The sequence below is a fragment of the Podarcis vaucheri genome (assembly GCF_965113315.1).
Source record: "Podarcis vaucheri genome assembly, chromosome: 16".
Taxonomy (NCBI): domain Eukaryota; kingdom Metazoa; phylum Chordata; class Lepidosauria; order Squamata; family Lacertidae; genus Podarcis; species Podarcis vaucheri.
Window position 1 is genome coordinate 32,803,108 of NC_138754.1, and position 18,415 is coordinate 32,821,522.

Below are 18,415 nucleotides of genomic sequence, written 5' to 3' on the forward strand. Positions count from 1 at the left end.
TGTGGGTTTTGTTTTATTATTCTTAATTTATCATATGGTGAGACTTCAAATGAACAGGATCATGGCACAGGCATTAGTGGAAAAGGGAAGGCTGTTCAAAATGGAGAGGGAAGCACTTTTCTCTTATTCCTGTTGGGAAATGGAGGTGGAATATATATATATATTTGGCATGCCTTTCTGCGGCTCCTCTAACACTGCGCTTTGCTATGTGAGGTGAAGCAGGATTTCAACTCAGCAGGAGGAGTGTCAAACCACCACCCTTTTATCAGCATTAGGCAGAATCTGATATGCAAGTTAAAAAGCATGGATGCATAGATGATAAATGGTACATCATGCTCAGTAATCTTTTGGCTCTCTCTCTCTCCCTCCCTCCTTGCAACTTTTTAAAGATTATCTACCATCTTGTACTTTGCATTTCTTCTGGTCATTTCCATTTCTGTTTCTTTTCATGGAGATTCCTAAAACAATGTCGGCAGCAGTTCAGGTGAGTGTGAACAAGTAGCAAGAATTGGAGTAGCATCCGACAAAGTTTGTCTCTTTGCACAGACATTTCATCTTCTGCAGTGGACCCCCCCCCCCAAAAAAAAAAGAATTCCCCATCAGGAGGGTCAGAACAGAATTGAAGGGGAGGCAGGAGAAGGAGGGGAAACTCCACTGTGCAAAGCATAAGTTGTTGTGTGAATGGGACAACTTTGTTGGATGAAACCCTTTTCATCCAAACCCTTACAAACAATGGTGACGTGCAGACCTAGTTATAAACATGTATCTAGCCATTTCAGTAAGCTGGAAGCGGTGTAGTCTTGGGCAATTCAAATTTGTAGGCGTGAGATTACAGTGAACTACTCTGAAACTTGTCATTCTAAATTTTGGAGTGGGAAAGGGAAGGAAGGTCAGGTGAATATTTCAGTTTCGTTTGTTTCTTTTAATTACAATAGGCCTAGAACATAAGAAAAGCCAGCTGGATTGGGCCACTTGCAAATGTACTCCAAGCATCCTATTCTCGGAGTGGCCAACCATATGCCCATGGAAAGTCCGAAAGCAGGATCTGAGTGCAACAGCACTCTTCCCCTCTTGTGATTCTCCACCAAATGATTACATGTATGTGTGAAAGCTGTAGTTCAGCAGTACTGCACTTGCTTTGCATGCAGAATGCCAGAGATTCAATCCCTGACATCTCCAGGTATGGCTGGGAAACCCAGCCTGAAATCCTGGAGAACTAGACAGTCTAACTTGGTATAGGGTAATTTCCTATGACCACATTTTTAATTTAGGGTAATCCACTACTGAATGGCCAAGTGATGTATATGCATCTGTAAATCAGCCCCCACGTTTGGAGTTAAAAGGCAGAAGAAAAGCAATAGCTAAAAAAGCAGAGATAGCCAACACAGCTTAGCCCTAGTAATCAATGGAGATAGAACACATAAAGTTGAACTCCATGATTAATCACCTTGGATTGTTTCATGTTTGTTTTCAGGTGGAAGCAGGACTACAGGTTACCGCTTAGAAATTGGATTACATGTTCTGTTCTATCTGTCTCTGTCTCAAGGAAGTCTCCAGACTTGATAACTTGCATTTTTGTTATTCTACAGGAGATTCTGCACAGCTGTATCTGCACACCAGAGGTGTGAATATCATTTTTTGTGCATTCAGTACAATGCCTGAAATGGATGCACACCAAGGTTGGTGTCCATTATTGGCCAAGCATCCAAGCTCATATTCTAGAGAGGCAGTCTCTAGCGGCGTGAGACATTCTGGGATATCTAGACTCTACTGTCTGCTCAAGAGGTTTGGACAAAGGAGAAGGCATGTTGCCAAGAGTTCCCTCAAACTGGAGCCAGTTTTGGGTACAAACAGATTTAAGCTGCCTGCCCTAGAATATACCCAAGCTTTTCCAGTGGCTGTGTGTTGCAGGGGAGGATAGTTAGGAATGTGCCCTTGATAAGCATTCTGATGAACCTCTGGGTTCCTAGGAACATGATGTGGAAACCACTGGCTCACCATGAAATGACTGAAAAGTGATCGAGTGAATTGGCTCTAAGCAACCAGAAAACGAGTTAAGGAAACTCCAGAGAGAAAAGCTGCCATGGCTAGCGGGACACGGTGTTATCTATAAACATAGCAACTTGCTCGACTGCTTTGAGACGGATGGAGGCTGTCATCTCTCTAATCCTGTAGGATTTCAGAAGGTGTATAACGGATGGGAGATTTCTTCAAAGGAGACAGCTTACAAACTTGACTACATGGGGCTGATAATAATAAGAATTAAAAAAAAGAAAAAGAAAGAAATCCTTTGGAGAAAGCCAGGGACAATATTGTGGGCTGTCGGGGAGTTATTAAATATAATGTCTGCCAGGCAGCTGAACATTCATCCCAAAGCCAGGTGGGCCTAAGATAACTTAAGTCTTTTTGCAGTAACAAGGCAATACGGCAGAAACCATGATTCACCCCAACTATACTCTTGTTCCATAAAGTGACTAGAAAGCCTTAGATACTGTAAAGTAAAAGATTTATTCATCTTTCTATAAGAGTCACAATGTTTGTTCATCCTGCTCTCCTCCGATAACCAACTTTATTGAGATTTACAGTCCAATCCCTCTTGTGATTAATATACTCACAGGTGGGTTGGGTCATTTATCTGGGACTGAAATAAAGGCTTCCTTTAATCTGTTGCCTATGCTCTGCAACCCTATACATGTTTACTCAAATGTAAGCCCCACTGTATTCAGTGGAGCTTATTTCCTAAGAAGTGTGCTTAGAGCTGAAGCCTTAATAGATCTATTTCTCTGTCAAAGTACCCCACTTATGGAACTCCCTTCTCACTGGAGATACGAATGGGCATCCTCCATATTGTCTTCTCATAGCCATTTGAAAATATGTTTACTAATTTAGGCTTCTGGAAAAAATTAACAATCTATGCCATACGATATTCAGAATTCATTGAGACAGTGTCTGTATGTATGCCATTTATTCTTATTTTAGGTACAACTTATTCTTATTTTAGGTACAATGTGTGTGAGAGAACTACTTTGATTTGTGAAGTAGGAAAGGAGCCAGCCAAACCTGAGTCTGCACAGGCCATTTGGGTGATTGGGCATTTCGGCCCCAAGGCTTCAATGTTTATAAAACTAGTGGTTTTAAGAGGACGAAAGCTTTCTGACCATGTCTGCACACGTATTAATGATTACTACATTTTGCACAGAATAAAAGGGAGGGGAAGAGAACAATTAAACGCATGTGTCCATACTTCTTCAACACTCATTCCTCCTCACCTGTGGTGGAAAAGAGTGGCCGGGCGAGATCTTGAGGATAATGGAACCCTGGGAACACACCAGGGGCAGGAGGTCTGCTGAACAGGTCAAGTTTCCCACCTATCTCTAGCTTGTGGGGATCCAGTTGCATTTGCTGTCAAAGGATACAAAAAAACATCTCATTATACATTTTTCTTTCCTTTACTACAGAGAAAAGGGGAGGGGGGGAGGAAAGCAGTAAAAGGGCTCATACTTCACGCCTGCGTTAGCACCGCCAGGGAGAGTTAGCCGGAGTGATGGCAGCATCTGTGGTCTCATACTGAGAGTCATGCTCTGACAGTAGCCTCTATGAGGCCATTTCACTCCACAGCTTCTCAGCTGCCTGCCTGCCTCCTCCTCCTCCTCCATGAATAAGTTCTGAAATGAGCTCTTAGCCCCATGGCATTAACTCAGCAGGAGAATGCCATGTGATATGCTGAGTGAGTCGTGCGCCCCTCGGATCAGTCTGCAGCCTCAGCCCAGCACAAAGATATTCCACAGGCTGAAAGCTGCAGACAGAACTAACCCTCAAAGAGTTGGATGACAAGAGTCGCATGCTTGGTTGCTTCAGTTCAGTTCACAGAGAGAGACGGAAAAAGACAGAGGCTTGTGGAGGCTATCCTTTTCCTGGGGCAAAGAAAGCGCAGCATGAAAGACTCATGGAAAAGGAAGAAGATGAGGAAAGAATCTGCTCCCTGAATTCAGAGTGCTACACAGCCCCATTTATTTCAATACGCTTTGAGGACGGAGCTTTCTTTCGCATGCTGATAAAAACTAGCCTAGGACAAAGTGTGCAAAAACAGTGCCCATTTGTTAGGAGGACACTCAGGTGTATCCTTGGAGGTTAAGCAGAAGCTTCATACTTTCCTCATAAGAGATAACAGCTATAAATGACCTATGAAAGGATGGCATATATTCCATGACTGCAGAGAGCATAAGTAATGGAATAATAAACAAAACTTTGCGGGAGCTGAAAGGCTGCTACAAAAAGGAGCAGTCCAACCGCTCTTTTTCCTCTCCTGGTAATGTGAAAGGCAGGGGTAATCAATATGGTTCCCTCCTGATGTTGCTGTTCTCCAACTCCCATCGGCCTCAGACAGCAAAGCCAATGGAAAGAGACAATGGGAGCTCCAGTTCACAGCTTCTGGAGGGCACCACACTGGCTACTCCTGGGGTAGGAAAACGAAAAACATGAACTGATGACATTTCACTTCGATTCCCCCTCACTCCACTGACTGTTCTTTACAAGGGTGGGGAAACTCCCAGCACGATGATTATCCTGTCATACATTTTTTATTATACGTTAATTGGGGAGGCGGCAGGGAGAAGGAGCCACAGGGCCACTGTTTTTGACATCTGCTGCACATTGCCTGTAACGTCTAGTTCCACCCAGACTGTCAAGCAAAACTATGTTTGATACTAAGAACTATCTTACACAAAATCAGCATAGTAAGGTATCTACTATTAAAGAGCCTCAGGTGGAGGTCTTGCTCAGCCCAGCCACCTGACAGCATGTAGCTAAAGCTATCAGGAAGTCAAGCTGTGGCACCTCAACCATGCAAAGGAAATGGTTGGGCACTGAGTTATGACTCTGGCTGCTGAACATATTGGTTCGACACTCCCTTAATATATAAAAGCTAGTGTACCTTAACCACTCCAGCAAGACTGTAAAGCAGGTAATATTGAAGTATGGAAGGTTGTTAGAAAAGCAGATTGAGCCATTTCCAGGCTTATTAGTTGCTACCAAAGTGTGTGGCTCTTAAATGGTTTCTGCTTAAAATAACGGTATACTCATTGAACCTGATTAACGTGTGCAGTCCAGCTCTATTAAAATGAAGGGATACTTGCCACTTCTGTAACACGTTGTGGACTGGCCACATTTCTGCCTTTTCCCCCTGACACTAGTTACTTAGCTACGGCAGTAAATACCTGTGATGGATTAATGAGCAAAGCACAAGGTGGTTGTGGTGATGATAATGAAGAGAGGGGCATAAAAACAAGTAATTTGGCTCTTAAATCAAAGCATCTATTCAAGGCATCTAGAATCCTGTGGTTCTGCAACTCCCAAATACACGTGCCTTGTAAAACTTCTGCAGAAATTAATTGACCACAGAGCGTTAAGCATTTGTATCCGTGGCTGTTGCTAAACCAAGATTTTGAAGCACAGGTGGTAGTGTGGCCGATCTATTGTTTAGTTTCTTCTGTTAGAAGCTAAGAACATCCTCCTGCTAATGGACTTTCCCCATTTGCATGGACACTACTTCTGCCTCCCCTATATCACCCAAAATATTCATAACTGCCTCCCAAGAGCTTCATCAAAATTCTGCAACATGGTAATGAAATGTCTATGGCTTTGATTGAGCTTATTGATGCATATTATAAAATATGTTCTAGCTAGCACACTTTGGGTCTCCATGTGGAATTTAACTCCCGTCTGACTCAATAAAAACCCCCGTGAGAAGTGGCTTTAGCATCACTGAAATCACTCAAGACTTAAGTGCCTTGAAAACTGACATCTGGAATCTTCCAAGTACCGGATTCTAAGGGCTTTAGGCGAATTGCTTGGGCAAAGGTGAACCATCTATCCCTAACATTCTCACCTCTCCAGTTCCAGTCTCCCCCCATCCCTCCCCTCCACACAATACCACAAAATAAAAAAACCCAAGCACCTCTGACACAATGACTGTCATTCTACTCGCCTGCTCTATGTTTTGTAAAATGTCCTTCACCGTACCGCTCATTTCACTCTGAACAGGATAACACTCCATATTCCACAGGAGGTACTAGTGCAGAAGGGAAATGATATTAAACACGCGTGCTTCGTACGCCCCCACCGTCCCCACAAGCCTCCCAGCTGATCTCCTTTCGGTTGCATATTTTATACCTTTGACTCGTTTTGCTACCAGTCTGCCCTGCCCCACCAGACAAGCACAACCAATTACAGCTCTACGATAGATGTTAAAAGACAGAAAGGCTTAATTAATTTCACACCTTACAAACAAAAGCTACACTGTGAGAAGCTACTTATTTATCAGGTGGGAGTAGCAGTGGGAACACATCATGTAAGCTGAAAGACTCATCATCTCTGAATAAATATGCTCATTTACCTTTATCTTCTGCTGGTGGTGGTAGATCTGCCAGGCAATCTGTACGTGAACAGCACACCACTTGCCAGGCTTCTGCAAGCAAATGGATTTTAAAAACGGAGGTTTAACTTAAAATACCAGCAATCTGGAGCCATTTTTCCCCCTTGACAATACTCAGCTCACGAAAAGAGACTAGTCAATCATGATTGTTTTGTGGAAGAATGGAAGCCTTTTTTTGGAGTATTTAAAGAAATATTGTAGTATGCTAAATTCGTGAGCAGGATTTGAACTATGAGCAACAGAAGGAATGAGATTGTACGGTGGTCATGATATAAGAGAGAGAAGATTGAGTGCATCAAGGGGGAGAAATTAAAAACACCACGGAAAACATAAAAAAATCAAATAAAAATTATGTTTTGGAGTGTATATGTGAATTTTTTTGAAATTTAATAGAATATAATAATTAAAATGACTAGTCATTCACAGTGCTGGATATTGATTTGGTTTGTATAATTTAGAAATATGCAGTATTGTTTTCATGTGAGGGAAGATTACTTGTAACAAATTCCTCCTTTGTGGAGTTTGGAGAGCATCAGATCATATGATGCAATCCCACCCTGTTCAAAGATCTGTTAGTGAAGCCTGCTCAGGATATCACGTGTGTTTTGGATGCAAGATTAACATCCTCAAGGTACAGGGACTTTTTAGGTTAGGTGCCCCTATGGGCTTCATTTACAACCCCCCCACCCTAATATTTGCCTCCCTTAGGAGACAGGTAAAGCATTTTGTTATTCTCAGGCCTTTGAAAAACAGGCTCCTGATTATGAAGGACAATCACACCGTTGCTGATCTGTTGAATTTAAGGGGGGGGGGGCAGTATAAAAACCATGGTGCCCTCCTGGATCAGGCCAAAGTTAATTTAGTTCACCATCTTATTTTCATGAGCAGGACATGAAGGCAATCTGTCTGTCACTGTTTTCCCCCCTGGAACTTGTGTTCAGAGGTACAGCCATGATGACTAATCAAATCCCTTTATTAAGTAAGAGGAAAGAGCATGAAAAGGCCTGATAAATATATAAAATAAACATATAAAGAAGCTCAAGTTGGGAGAACCATATTTTATTCTTCCCACAATCCTGAGGATTGCACATGCATTGATTTTTTCATCCTTAATTCATGAAGGAGAAGCCTCCTTTGGATTGCAGGCTCTAAGAAACTGTGTGATTGAAATCATGAAAATTTGTTTAGCACTGCAAATGCTTCATTTACATAATTTATGCAGGTAGCAGAATCTAGCTTTTCCTACTGTAGAATTTGGGCTAACTTGGAAAGTTGAAGCAGAAAGTGAATGCAAGGTATGAATCAAGAGTATTATTTAATCAACTTCAAAGGAAGTGCCAAGACAGATTTATGTCACATGCATGTACATTTTTACATTTACACAAATTATATTTTAAGAAAAGGTAGATTTTAAAAAATCCCTGACAAACCTTACTTACTCGTACTGGAGCCCGATAGGGGTCAGAAACCTAAGGAAAAGGTGGAAAAACAGATCAGTCTTGGAAATTCAGTCATAAAGAGGAAAAGGAATTTAATTCGAGAGAATAGATGACAATAAACAGAGAAAATAAATCAGAGGAGAATTGTCACAGAGGAAAACCTCCTTTCATTAATTTGCACCAAGTTAGAAAGTGCCAAAGTGTGCCCTGCAGTCTTAGCACTGATGGAAACATGCCTTTATAAAAGCAGCTAGCAAGTAAGAATGTGGATTCTTTCAAGTTCAAAGTCAACTACTTGAAGCCATCCAAACTGGCACAACAGTTTGCATGACTGCTTGCACTGGAATAGTGCAGGTGCAACACATTTGGTGAACACCCTATCCAGTTTGAGAACAAGCAAGACTCAAAACATAAATCTGTTTATGTGGTCCAGTTGGTTCATCTATTTACCCATTAACTTAAAATTCGGGTCTGCTAACCGGATCTGAGGATCCAGTTCTTTCTCCATCTTGCTTTAAAAAAACAAACAAACCAGCAATAATATAACAAAGGGGTTTTTGTTTGCATAATAATAACATTTCCCATTTTTAAGTCACCTGCTCAGGAAAACCTGAGTCTGGGAAGCAATAGCACAGCCAAAAGTTGTGACATTTCCCCTCTCTTTTTCTGCAGGAAAAATATACATTATATCTGATTTTAAGAGGGCTGAACCTTTAGTTGGAATCAGACAAAGACAGAAGTTTCACGTGCTTTACATACCCCTGGCGTCTTTTGCAGAAGAGTATGGTGTACTGCTCCAGGCCTACTCGCTACGTCAATAGGATTTGAAGTCTGCAATGAAAGGAGAAGACAATAAATAAAAGTTCCACTGCTCCAGCCATGATTTAATGAGACCCTGTTAAAACAGAAAGCTTGTAAATATGCAGAGTTAGTTAAGTTTAGTATGGTAGCTTAGTATGTTTTTGTAGGAAGGGTTTCAATTAAACGCCCTCTGAGAACTCAGGCTTGCTATTTGGTGCCTTAGGCCTGGATTTTTAGGCCTCTGTTGTAGCCAGGAGCACCTTCGCACAACCAAGATGGGTTCGGTGGCTCTGTCCTTTTCTGGAACCTCCCAGCCTGGCCACAGTGATTCATGCCCTATTTGGCTGTTGTTCGGATTATTGCTAATAGCCTGGGGGACTGCCTCTGAAGAGACGTGGAAATTTCAGCTGGTTCTGAATTCTGCAGCCAGATTTCTTATGGGGTTGGGATATAGGACATGTGTTGTACTGACTCCTTTGGCTGCCTAGTTGCTGTCACTACATAAATAAGTGAGTGGCTCCTGAACTGGGTGAATGTAGTGCTGCTTTAAGTTCACCCTGTGTAGTTGCGGAATGTAAAAGATAAAGGTAAAGGACCCCTAACAGTTAAGTCCAGTCGCAGATGACTCTGGGGTTGCGGTGCTCATCTTGCTTTACAGGCCAAGGGAGCCGGTGTTTGTCCTCAGACAGTTTTTCTGGGTCATGTGGCCAGCATGACTAAGTTGCTTCTGGTACAACGGAATACCAGAACCAGAGCAGCGCACGGAAACACCTTTTACCTTCCCGCCAGAGCAGTACATATTTATCTGCTTGCACTTTTTGGTGTGCTTTTGAATTGCTAGGTTGGCAGGAGCAGGGACCGAGCAAGAGGAGCTCACCCCCTTGCGGGGATTCGAACTGCCGACCTTCTGATGGCCAAGCCCAAGAGGCTTAGTGGTTTAGACCACAGCGCCACCTGCGTCCCTTGTTGCGGAATGAGGTGCTCACAAAAAATGATATGACTTGCTCAGTAAGTGGCAGAGCTAGGGACAGATCCTTTTCTGACCAAGGTGGGGATGAGAGAGGTGTTCTCACCCCCTGGGATGTTTAATTGGTTGCAGAGGCTTTATCCTGAGAATCCCAATTGTAAAAGCTTTCAGTGCTCACAACTGTAGAGATAATCTTGGAAAAGTGGAAACAGAGCGTATGATGGTAAATGCTTTGTGCGTCTGTGTCCCAAACATTCTGAAAGTTGACTTCTGAATAGGTTCATCACGGGATAGGGACCCATCATACTCAGCAGGATTGGACGGAAGCAATTTGCTGCCTCAGGCGGAACAGCAAAAAGCACCCTCAGAACAGTCAAGGAGTGCAGTAACCAAGGTCAGTTAAGATATTTAGGCAAGCTCCTTTCCCCCTCCCTGGTGGTATCAATACAAGAGCAATAATAAAAGTGAATAGCAATTTGCTGCCCTTTCATAACCCCCCAAGCAGCTGCCTCACGGTAATTTGTGCAACATTCAGTGCTCTTCCCTCAGTTACCATATAGCCACTGGCTAGAAACCAGGGATATGGAACCTTTATTAGTCTGCAGACCACATTCCCCTCGTGTGCCACCTTCTGGGGGGTCAGATGCTAAGGGGGGGGGGCAGAGGCAAAAAGCAGGTTGAGCAACCAACGCAAATCTTTGCTTTGTACAGTTCCAGCTACAGTGGTACCTCCGGTTACATACGCTTCAGGTTACAGATGCTTCAGGTTACAGACTCCACTAACCCAGAAATAGCACCTCGGGTTAAGAACTTTGCTTCAGGATGAGAACAGAAATCGTGCTCCGGCAGCACGACAGCAGCGGGAGGTCCCATTAGCTAAAGTGGTGCTTCAGGTTAAGAACAGTTTCAGGTTAAGTACGAACCTCTGGAATGAATTAAGTACTTAACCTGAGGTACCACTGTATACAAAAGTTAGGGGTTTCTACGCCCCGCCCCACCTCTCGTCCAGGTAGGCAGGAGGCTTTACCACTGGTCAATTACACACTCCAGTCAGGCAAAATGGCCTGAGTGTTTGGGTGAGGGGTTTGTGGCCTAGGGTTGCACAGAGGTACAGTCCTAGGAAGGCTGCATGTGGTCCCAGACTAGAAGTTTCCCACCCCTGCTATAGACCCTTAGAAGCAGCCACATTCGTTTTGATTTTTTTTTTCTCTTTTGGACATAAATATAATTTGTTTTTTTAAATGATTTATTTTAGCTGTCAGCTTTGGGTGGTGGAGCCCATTCTACAACTTAGTCATGGTGTGTGCTACACTTTCTGGCTTCTTTGTGCAAAAAGGATTTTGCCTCATTAAAGGGAGATGAGCGCACATATTCCTGTGCATTCTTCTCTTCCTAGCAACAATGCTGCCCCTTCCTCACTGAAGACACATTTGCCTTTTATACATGTGATTTTGCACCACTGAGCTTGTACGTCCATTCGCCTTGGAACCCTGCTAATTTCCTCTATTATTTTAGCAGGAGCAATAGCTGTTTATGGATGCAACTGTGCATGTTTAAAGGCTGTTGTATTGAAGCTAGATTTTTTTTAATAAAAAAAAATGGCTTGTAAATCTATGAGGAAGTAGGAAAAGCAGAAATCACACTATAGCGTATGATTAGATAGAACACCAAAAGGTGTTTTTTTTTATTTTTTGCCTGGGGTGCAATTCTGCACAGTAGTTAACCAAGCCCTGAGGTTATACCTCCAACCTGGCGTGATCGGTCCCAGGAGAGCCCTGTCTTGGCTTGTTGGAGGGAATGGGGCTCTGAGCCAGCAATCAGTCTTTTCCTTCCCATGGCACTGCACCTGTTGTTCTTCAAGATGAGTGCAGAAAGTTTAGCTAATTCCCTAGCTAGGCAGTTAACCGATTAAACGGGCCAAATTGCTGTCAGATTTCAAACAAGGAGGCTTAAGGAGCAACCTGCAAACATACTTCTGTAACTTAAGTATGAGAGGTCAAGGATGGTTTTAAAAGTTGAAAGAAAAAGAACAAAAGGACGCAACGAAAGAATCCTGAGTTGTGTGTGCAAAGGAGAAGGTGGGGGAGATTCTCCCATGAGCGGAAGGGCTGTCAGGCCCCTTTTGTGAACTGATGGGTAGGGAGGCAAAAATAACAGCTTTGATGCATTTTAAGGTCACATCACATTAATAGTGTGAGTGATAGAGTGCCCTTTGGTCCTTCTGTCCCCCTGAAGACAGATGGAAATGCTTCCTTCGGCAAAGTAAATTGAATACTTTTGACCTTTTCAAGTTCTTAGCTCATGAGAAATGGCCTTTGGGAAAGTAGCTAAGAAGTTTGCAGTCAGGTTGGATTCATGTGGTGGGGATTTACATATGAGGCCTCGGGGAAGTGACATGAGAAGTGGGGAGGGAAACAAAAACAAACTCCTTGCTTCACAGGGCAAGGAGGACAGAATTCATTATGCCACGGTCAGCCACCGAATGCGTCTGTCATGATGATCTAGGGCTTAAGGCAGCCACATGGGAGGAAGAGGAAAGTTTGAGAAGAAAAAGGTTAGGATGATTTGTGTGGATTTCAGCTTTATCTTTTCTCCAAGGAGATGAATCATTATCGCTGCAAGTTGTGGATAATTTAGGTGCGTCCACATGCTCCCCATTCAGTCAAATATAGCAACACAATGTTGTAAATCTGAGGGACTGCTTTCCCCCTTGGGGAAGGTTCATGTGCTGTTAGAGAAGACTGGCCAGTTTTGTTGCTATGCATCTCCTGTACACACAGTACAGCAGGGGGTGAGGATCCTACAACCTTGGGGCCAAACACAGCTCTTGCTGGCCTTTGGGACTTCCCCCAGGCCATGTCACTGACTGCCCTGCTCTGTGTCCTCCTTGGGTGCTTTTGCCTAGTTGGGATATGTCTTTGAACCGAGAATGCAGCCTTCTACCCAAAGGCTGGTGTTACATTTCTTATTTGTCTGACTTTTGCCTCTGGCCCCACCCACAGTTGATACTTGCTCCCCACTCCGAAGGGTACCCATGAGGGAATGTGGCCCTCAGACCGATAAAAGATCCCCCATCCCTATGGTACAGAATCATTCAGAAATAATTTATCTACTGACTACATTCATACAACTAGTTGCCTCATGTTGATTAGAGCCTGGTTGTTGGGAAGTGGGGTGGGGTGGGGGAACTCAAACTGACTAGATAAAAGCCCTAAAAGGCTGTCAGAGTTCCATCTATTTAAGAACATCAGTATCCCACCATTTCAGAACCAACCAAGGCATCTTAATGCACATTTAGGCAAACAGGAAAACACAAGCCACTCTGGTGGAGTGACCACATGGGAGAGAAATGAGAGAAGAGCAGAGCAATAAGGCAGCACAGGTAGTAGGGGGAGTGGAGTGACCAAGGTGGCATGGGGGAGGGGAGCAGAAAGACCAGGGTGCATGGACATAACCCTAAATCAAGTACATAAATAGAAATACTTAACTAATTAAGATTCTGCCCCCCAAAAAAACAAAGCTTCGCCCCCCAACAGAAATCCTGGCTATGTCCATGCAAGGGTGCATGGGGGGTGGAAAGAGAAAATGAACTGGACAGGGTGGCAAGGGGGGAAGGTAGCCTCACGGGGGGCACCTTGACCAGGGCCCTTCAAACCTGGCAATAATACTGGGGTGGGGATTGGGGACCCACTCATCTTATCTGGACTGTGCTCATAAAATGGAGTCTCACAACGGCTGGAGCACGTTGCAGAAGAATATGGAAAACAGTGGTTGTCTTGGACCAATTTTATGAGGTGTGAAGAGGGTGGTTTTCTGGTCAAATTCCTTCCTTCTAAATAGTGGCTTACATGAAATTGCAAGAAATCCCTAGGCCCACTCTATATTGCTGGTGTGCATCTAATGATGAAATCAAGCAGAAAACAGCAATCTGGAGCAAAGAACCGTGCAATCAGGCTGTGAAGCAGCCCACAAATTTGCAAAAGTAATATATAAACAAGAAAATTAAAAATAGCAAAAAACTAGATTCAAAGTCCCAATGACTGCACTAGGCTTGCTGAACAACTGGTCTGACTTAGCATAAGATAGCTCCTTCCATGAAACAGCTTGGTAATAAAGACAAAAACCAAAAGATGACTCTTGTCTAGTGCAGGGGTTGTTAACCTGGTCCCTACTGCCCACTAGTGGGTGTTTCAGGATTCTAGGTGGGCGGTAGGGGGTTCTATGGCACAAGCTGAATCCTCCTTCCATCAAGCACTGGTGGGCGGTAAGGAAATTTTAACATCAAGAAAGATGCATTAGTGGGCGGAAGGTATAAAAAGGTTGACTACCCCTGGTCTAGTGCATTAGCTGTTGTCCTAAAGGTTTTGAAGCTGCTGCATTACTCCATCAAGAAATGAAGACCCCTGATTTGAGTCAGTCCAGTTGGTTCTGCAAGGAAGTGGCAACCACAGTTGTTTGGAGGCATCCTCTTCCTCCAAACCCACATCCCGTGCTAAAACTGAGTGGGGAAATGGCTGTACAAAGATCATCCCTTTGGGCACGCATCCTCCACATGCCAGCAGAGGGTAAACAGGGTTACAACCAGTGAGGGACAGCTCAAAATCAGACCCACTGTGTCACAGCAAACAGAGTGTTGGATTTGGACCAGGAAAGCCTATGAGCAAACCAGTGGCGTAGCGTGGGTTGTCAGTACCCGGGGCAAGGCAAGTAATTTGCGCCCCCTAACCCGTGGATTTGCGCCCCCTAACCCTAACCCCCAGATGTTGCGCCCGGTGCGGCCGGCGCCCCCTGCACGCTACGCCACTGGAGCAAACCTCTGTTTAATCATGAGGCTCATTAGGTGACCTTAAGCCACTCACCATCTTTCAGTCTAACCAACCCTCACAGGCTTGCTATGGGGGGAACTTGCCCCGCAAGCTCTTTGGGCAATAAATGCACAGAAAGTTAGGTTAAGATCAGGAATGCTTTTGAAAAGGAGAGATGGGAGCCTGGAAATACAGGTCCTTATATTACTGTCTTCCACAAAGGTCGTAATTCTCACTCATGTATGCAAGTTCACAAAAGAATTTTGTGCAAGTTCACAAAAGAATGTATGCAAGTTCACAAAAAGGCTCCACCTGAACCCTAAGCTTATCGTTCAAACTGCAGACGACATTTTATGTATATTTGCAATGCAGATAGCGAAACTGCCTCTTCGACAAATGCTCTTCCTTTTATCTCTGCATGGAGATATGTCTGCAGAAGCCGCTGGAGCTTTGGGGGGCTGCATTTCCTCACCCTTCTAAAAATCTACAATCCTACACTACAATTCTATACCCACTTACCCAGGATTAAGTCCCACTGAATTCACTGGGGTTTACTTTTTACAGCTCAGATCACATTGCTCATGTTTCTATAAAGACTTTACAAATGGAAAGAAAGCAATCTCAAGCCTGGCACCATGAGAGCTTTTAAGCAACAAACGCAGTAAGAGAGACGGTAAAAACTAGCTGAGCCTTCTACTACAACACCATTAGGGCCACCCTCCATGCTATATGTAAGTTTCTTTGTTTGCTAACATTGGGTGGGGTGGTTGCCAGTGTTTAAGGGATACAGGGTCACCCTCAGAAGCCTAAAGTTACTATGCTATTGGTGATCTCTGCTCCCTAAAAAAATCAAAAATCTCTGTGTTTTTTTGTTGGGTTGTTAAGGGGTTTCTGCAATATCAGTGGAGCAATACCACTGCTTTCGCCTGGCCCAGTTTCCAGCTCCAGAGCATGGAAGGGTAGTTATCTCTTTACACCAATACTAGGAGCCCTACTGCAGAATAATGTGGCCTTTTTCTTCTGCACAGCCATTTCAGAAGTTGTCCATTATGAGCTGTATTCTTGTGTTAATATAAACATAATATCCAGAATTCTAAGTATCAGTTGACATGTCTGCAAAACTGCTTCAGGATTTGAGTGTCTGCAAGAGACAACAGGGATGGGAACAGATAAGCCACACAGGCTAATCTGACTAAGCACATATTGCGTTTGCTTAAGTTCTAAAAAATCTTATTTGAAGCGTAGCACTCTCTTCTGATAAAGAGCCAGCATCTACCCCAGCCCTTCCAAGCCACATTTCTACAAAACAGTTGGGGCTGCCTACATTATTTTCACTTGGCTTCCCTATATGATGCTAGTTACCCAGTGGTAAGGGAAAGGCTAATTGCAAACAGAGGCTGCAGCTTAGCTGATCAGTTTCACAGATGGTGTAGTTTCTGCTGGTGAGTTTCATTGCAGCTGTCTGATGACCGATTTGAGAGTGGCTGCAGTTTCAGAACCATTTGGTACGCACAGAATCTTTTGCTGCAGAGGTGTAAGGGGGGGGGGGAAGTTGGATGGCAAGTGTGTGCAGGGGCCCAAAGATTCGCCTTATATGTGCATCTGTGTGTTTTAAAACTGTCAACTGTACTGGCTGCATTTCAGTCTGTAATTCAGACTCAAAGGCACTTTGTATAAAATGAAGCTTTGCATTCCCCATTCACTATAATGGGGAATGTAAAAATGGCTATGACGCTTTCCTGTTTGATAAAAGTGGATGAAATGTTTGCAGAGTTCTGCTTTGTTTTTTGGATAGAGCAAAGCAACATAGGATTTAAAACAAAACAAAACAAAAACGCCTGAAAGGAATCTTTTAATTGGTACAAAAAATCTCCATGGATGTGCTTTAGCAAAATATACTAACAAACCCAGAGTTCTTCAGTGCTCAACAGGCAGTATTATGGGCAGCCTCACTTTTTGCAAAGCCCATGGACCCTGGGAAACATGGAGATACAGGAAAACTAAGACAACACTAGAGTTTGTGGGGATTCTGATCAGACTTAAAGGGGTTTATTGACATCACACTTTGACTCGGTTGGGGGGGGGAGACCCCTGATTCACCTCATCATTTGACCCTCACACAGAACTCATGCACACCCCTATTGTGTACCCATATACCACACCAGGCACCTGGCTATTTTTGCCCCATGTGCACACATCCAGAATTCTTACAGTGTATACGCACAATAAAATACGCACATGAAGAAAAAGAGCTCCATTCCCCAAATACCTGCCTATAGAAAAAAGGTACTGCAAAGCAGCTGTGGAGCCCAATCCAGAAGTGATTAGGGAGACCTGCTTGCTGCCCACTAACATCACCCATGCAGCTTCTAGTAAAATAACTGTGTTAGGTCATCACAGTCAATACTTCTCCCAAATGACCCCCAATTCTCTTGCCACTTGCAAGAGGTGGGCTGAGTGAAATGACACTTTTCTTTATTTTTTAAAGGCAGTTGTGGGGAACCTTTGGCCCTCCAGATTTTGCTGAACTACAACTCCCACCGCCCCTAGCATTGGCCATGCTTGTTGGTGATGATGGGAGATGCAGTTCAACAACATCTGGAGGGCCAAATGTTCCCCGCTCCTGCTTTAAAGAATATGACTAGGGCAGAAGTAGGCAGTGTGGTACCCTTGAGATGTTGCTGCCCTACAATTTCCACAGTCCTCAAACACTGGGGCCAATGAGAGAGACAGAGTCCAAAATATCTGGAGAGCACCACAATGGCTACCTGTGTACCAGGGAGACCTAGGTCAGCAGCAGCAAGAGGTTCCACCTCCCCCCCCCCAAAAAAAATGGGTAGGCCTTTAGGGAGCTACTTTCTTTAACTATCAAGCAAATTGCACAAGGGAAACAGATGTGCCTAGTGAAAATAATAATTCAATCAAGAAATACACGTGTGTTTATATTGCAGCTACATTTTAATCATGCTTTCTTTCGTATGGGAAACAACAACAAAAATGAGCCTGTGGGAAAAATGAAACCATAATAAAGTTGTACCTTCGGCTGAAATGCTCCCTGAAGTGACCCAAAAGGACCTGAATGTGGAAGCAGAGGTGGCATCCCAGGCATTGCTGGAGGATAGCTTGGAAAGAACTAGGAAGGGGGAAAGGGAGGGCGGGAAGAGAGAGAAAAGGAGAGAGGTGGTTACATTACAGATAAGTAATAGATGTGAGAGACAAGTTTGGTGCAAATCGTAGGAACTTGTTCCAAAACAAAAATTACCAAATCAGTTTCAAGCCCTTTATTGGTTAGACGCTGAGGGAGCTTGCCTAACTCATGATTCCTTCAAGAGCTCATTTTTAACAAACAACTCACCCACTTTAAATTTGCTGTATCGTTTAAGGAGGAGACTATTTTAAAGGAATATTCCATTTTCATGCACTCACTCAAAGCACATTTGCAAATATTTTGATTGCGAGCTTGGTGACCTGCTATCCAATCTCTAAAGAGATTTGTACTTCTTAGTAACTCGCAAGTCTTCTGCATTTGGCCTCTTCTGAGAGACTTGGTTTGTATCGAGGGTGAATTTACCCAGTGTGTTAAGCAGCTCCCAGCACTAAAATGAATGCGCCCTTTCTAGTGAAACACAAATGTTACCCTTACTGTGGATCAGGAGCCTAAATCTGCCTTTCTAAGTGGATGTTGGGAATCTCTATAAGCCTTGCCCCCTCCCAAGGTCACACCCCTCTGCACCCTAGAATAACAGAATTGAAGAGGTGGAAGGGATCACGAGGGTCATCTAGTCCAACCTCTGCAGTGCAGGAATCTTTTGCTCAATGTGGGGCTCAAACTCACAACCCTGAGATTAAGAGTCTCATGGTCTATCAATGGATAGAAGCACCCTGCCTTGCTGGAATGTGTCCTTGAACTATAATAATGCCTTTCATTTCCTGGATGGAGAGGTATATATGTGTGTGTGTAGAAAACCAC

The 18,415-nt window shown here is 43.7% G+C and overlaps 1 protein-coding gene across 12 annotated transcripts in view; it reads right to left on the bottom strand.

Annotated features, from left to right (window-relative positions):
- The window catches only part of FBRSL1 (fibrosin like 1), a 790,067-nt gene that overhangs the window by 11,544 nt on the left and 760,108 nt on the right, over positions 1–18,415 (bottom strand). For 8 of the 12 annotated variants that reach the window (XM_082203023.1, XM_082203022.1, XM_082203027.1 and 5 more), the window contains 6 exons: positions 17,483–17,578; positions 8,632–8,703; positions 7,864–7,902; positions 6,395–6,466; positions 5,987–6,070; positions 3,270–3,402 (listed from right to left, as the gene is read on the bottom strand). In XM_082203023.1, the coding sequence (XP_082059149.1) occupies positions 3,270–3,402; positions 5,987–6,070; positions 6,395–6,466; positions 7,864–7,902; positions 8,632–8,703; positions 17,483–17,578 (496 nt within the window). The remainder of the gene's footprint in view (positions 1–3,269; positions 3,403–5,986; positions 6,071–6,394; positions 6,467–7,863; positions 7,903–8,631; positions 8,704–17,482; positions 17,579–18,415) is intronic. The other 4 variants (XM_082203028.1, XM_082203030.1, XM_082203024.1 and 1 more) reach the window with 3 other exon arrangements.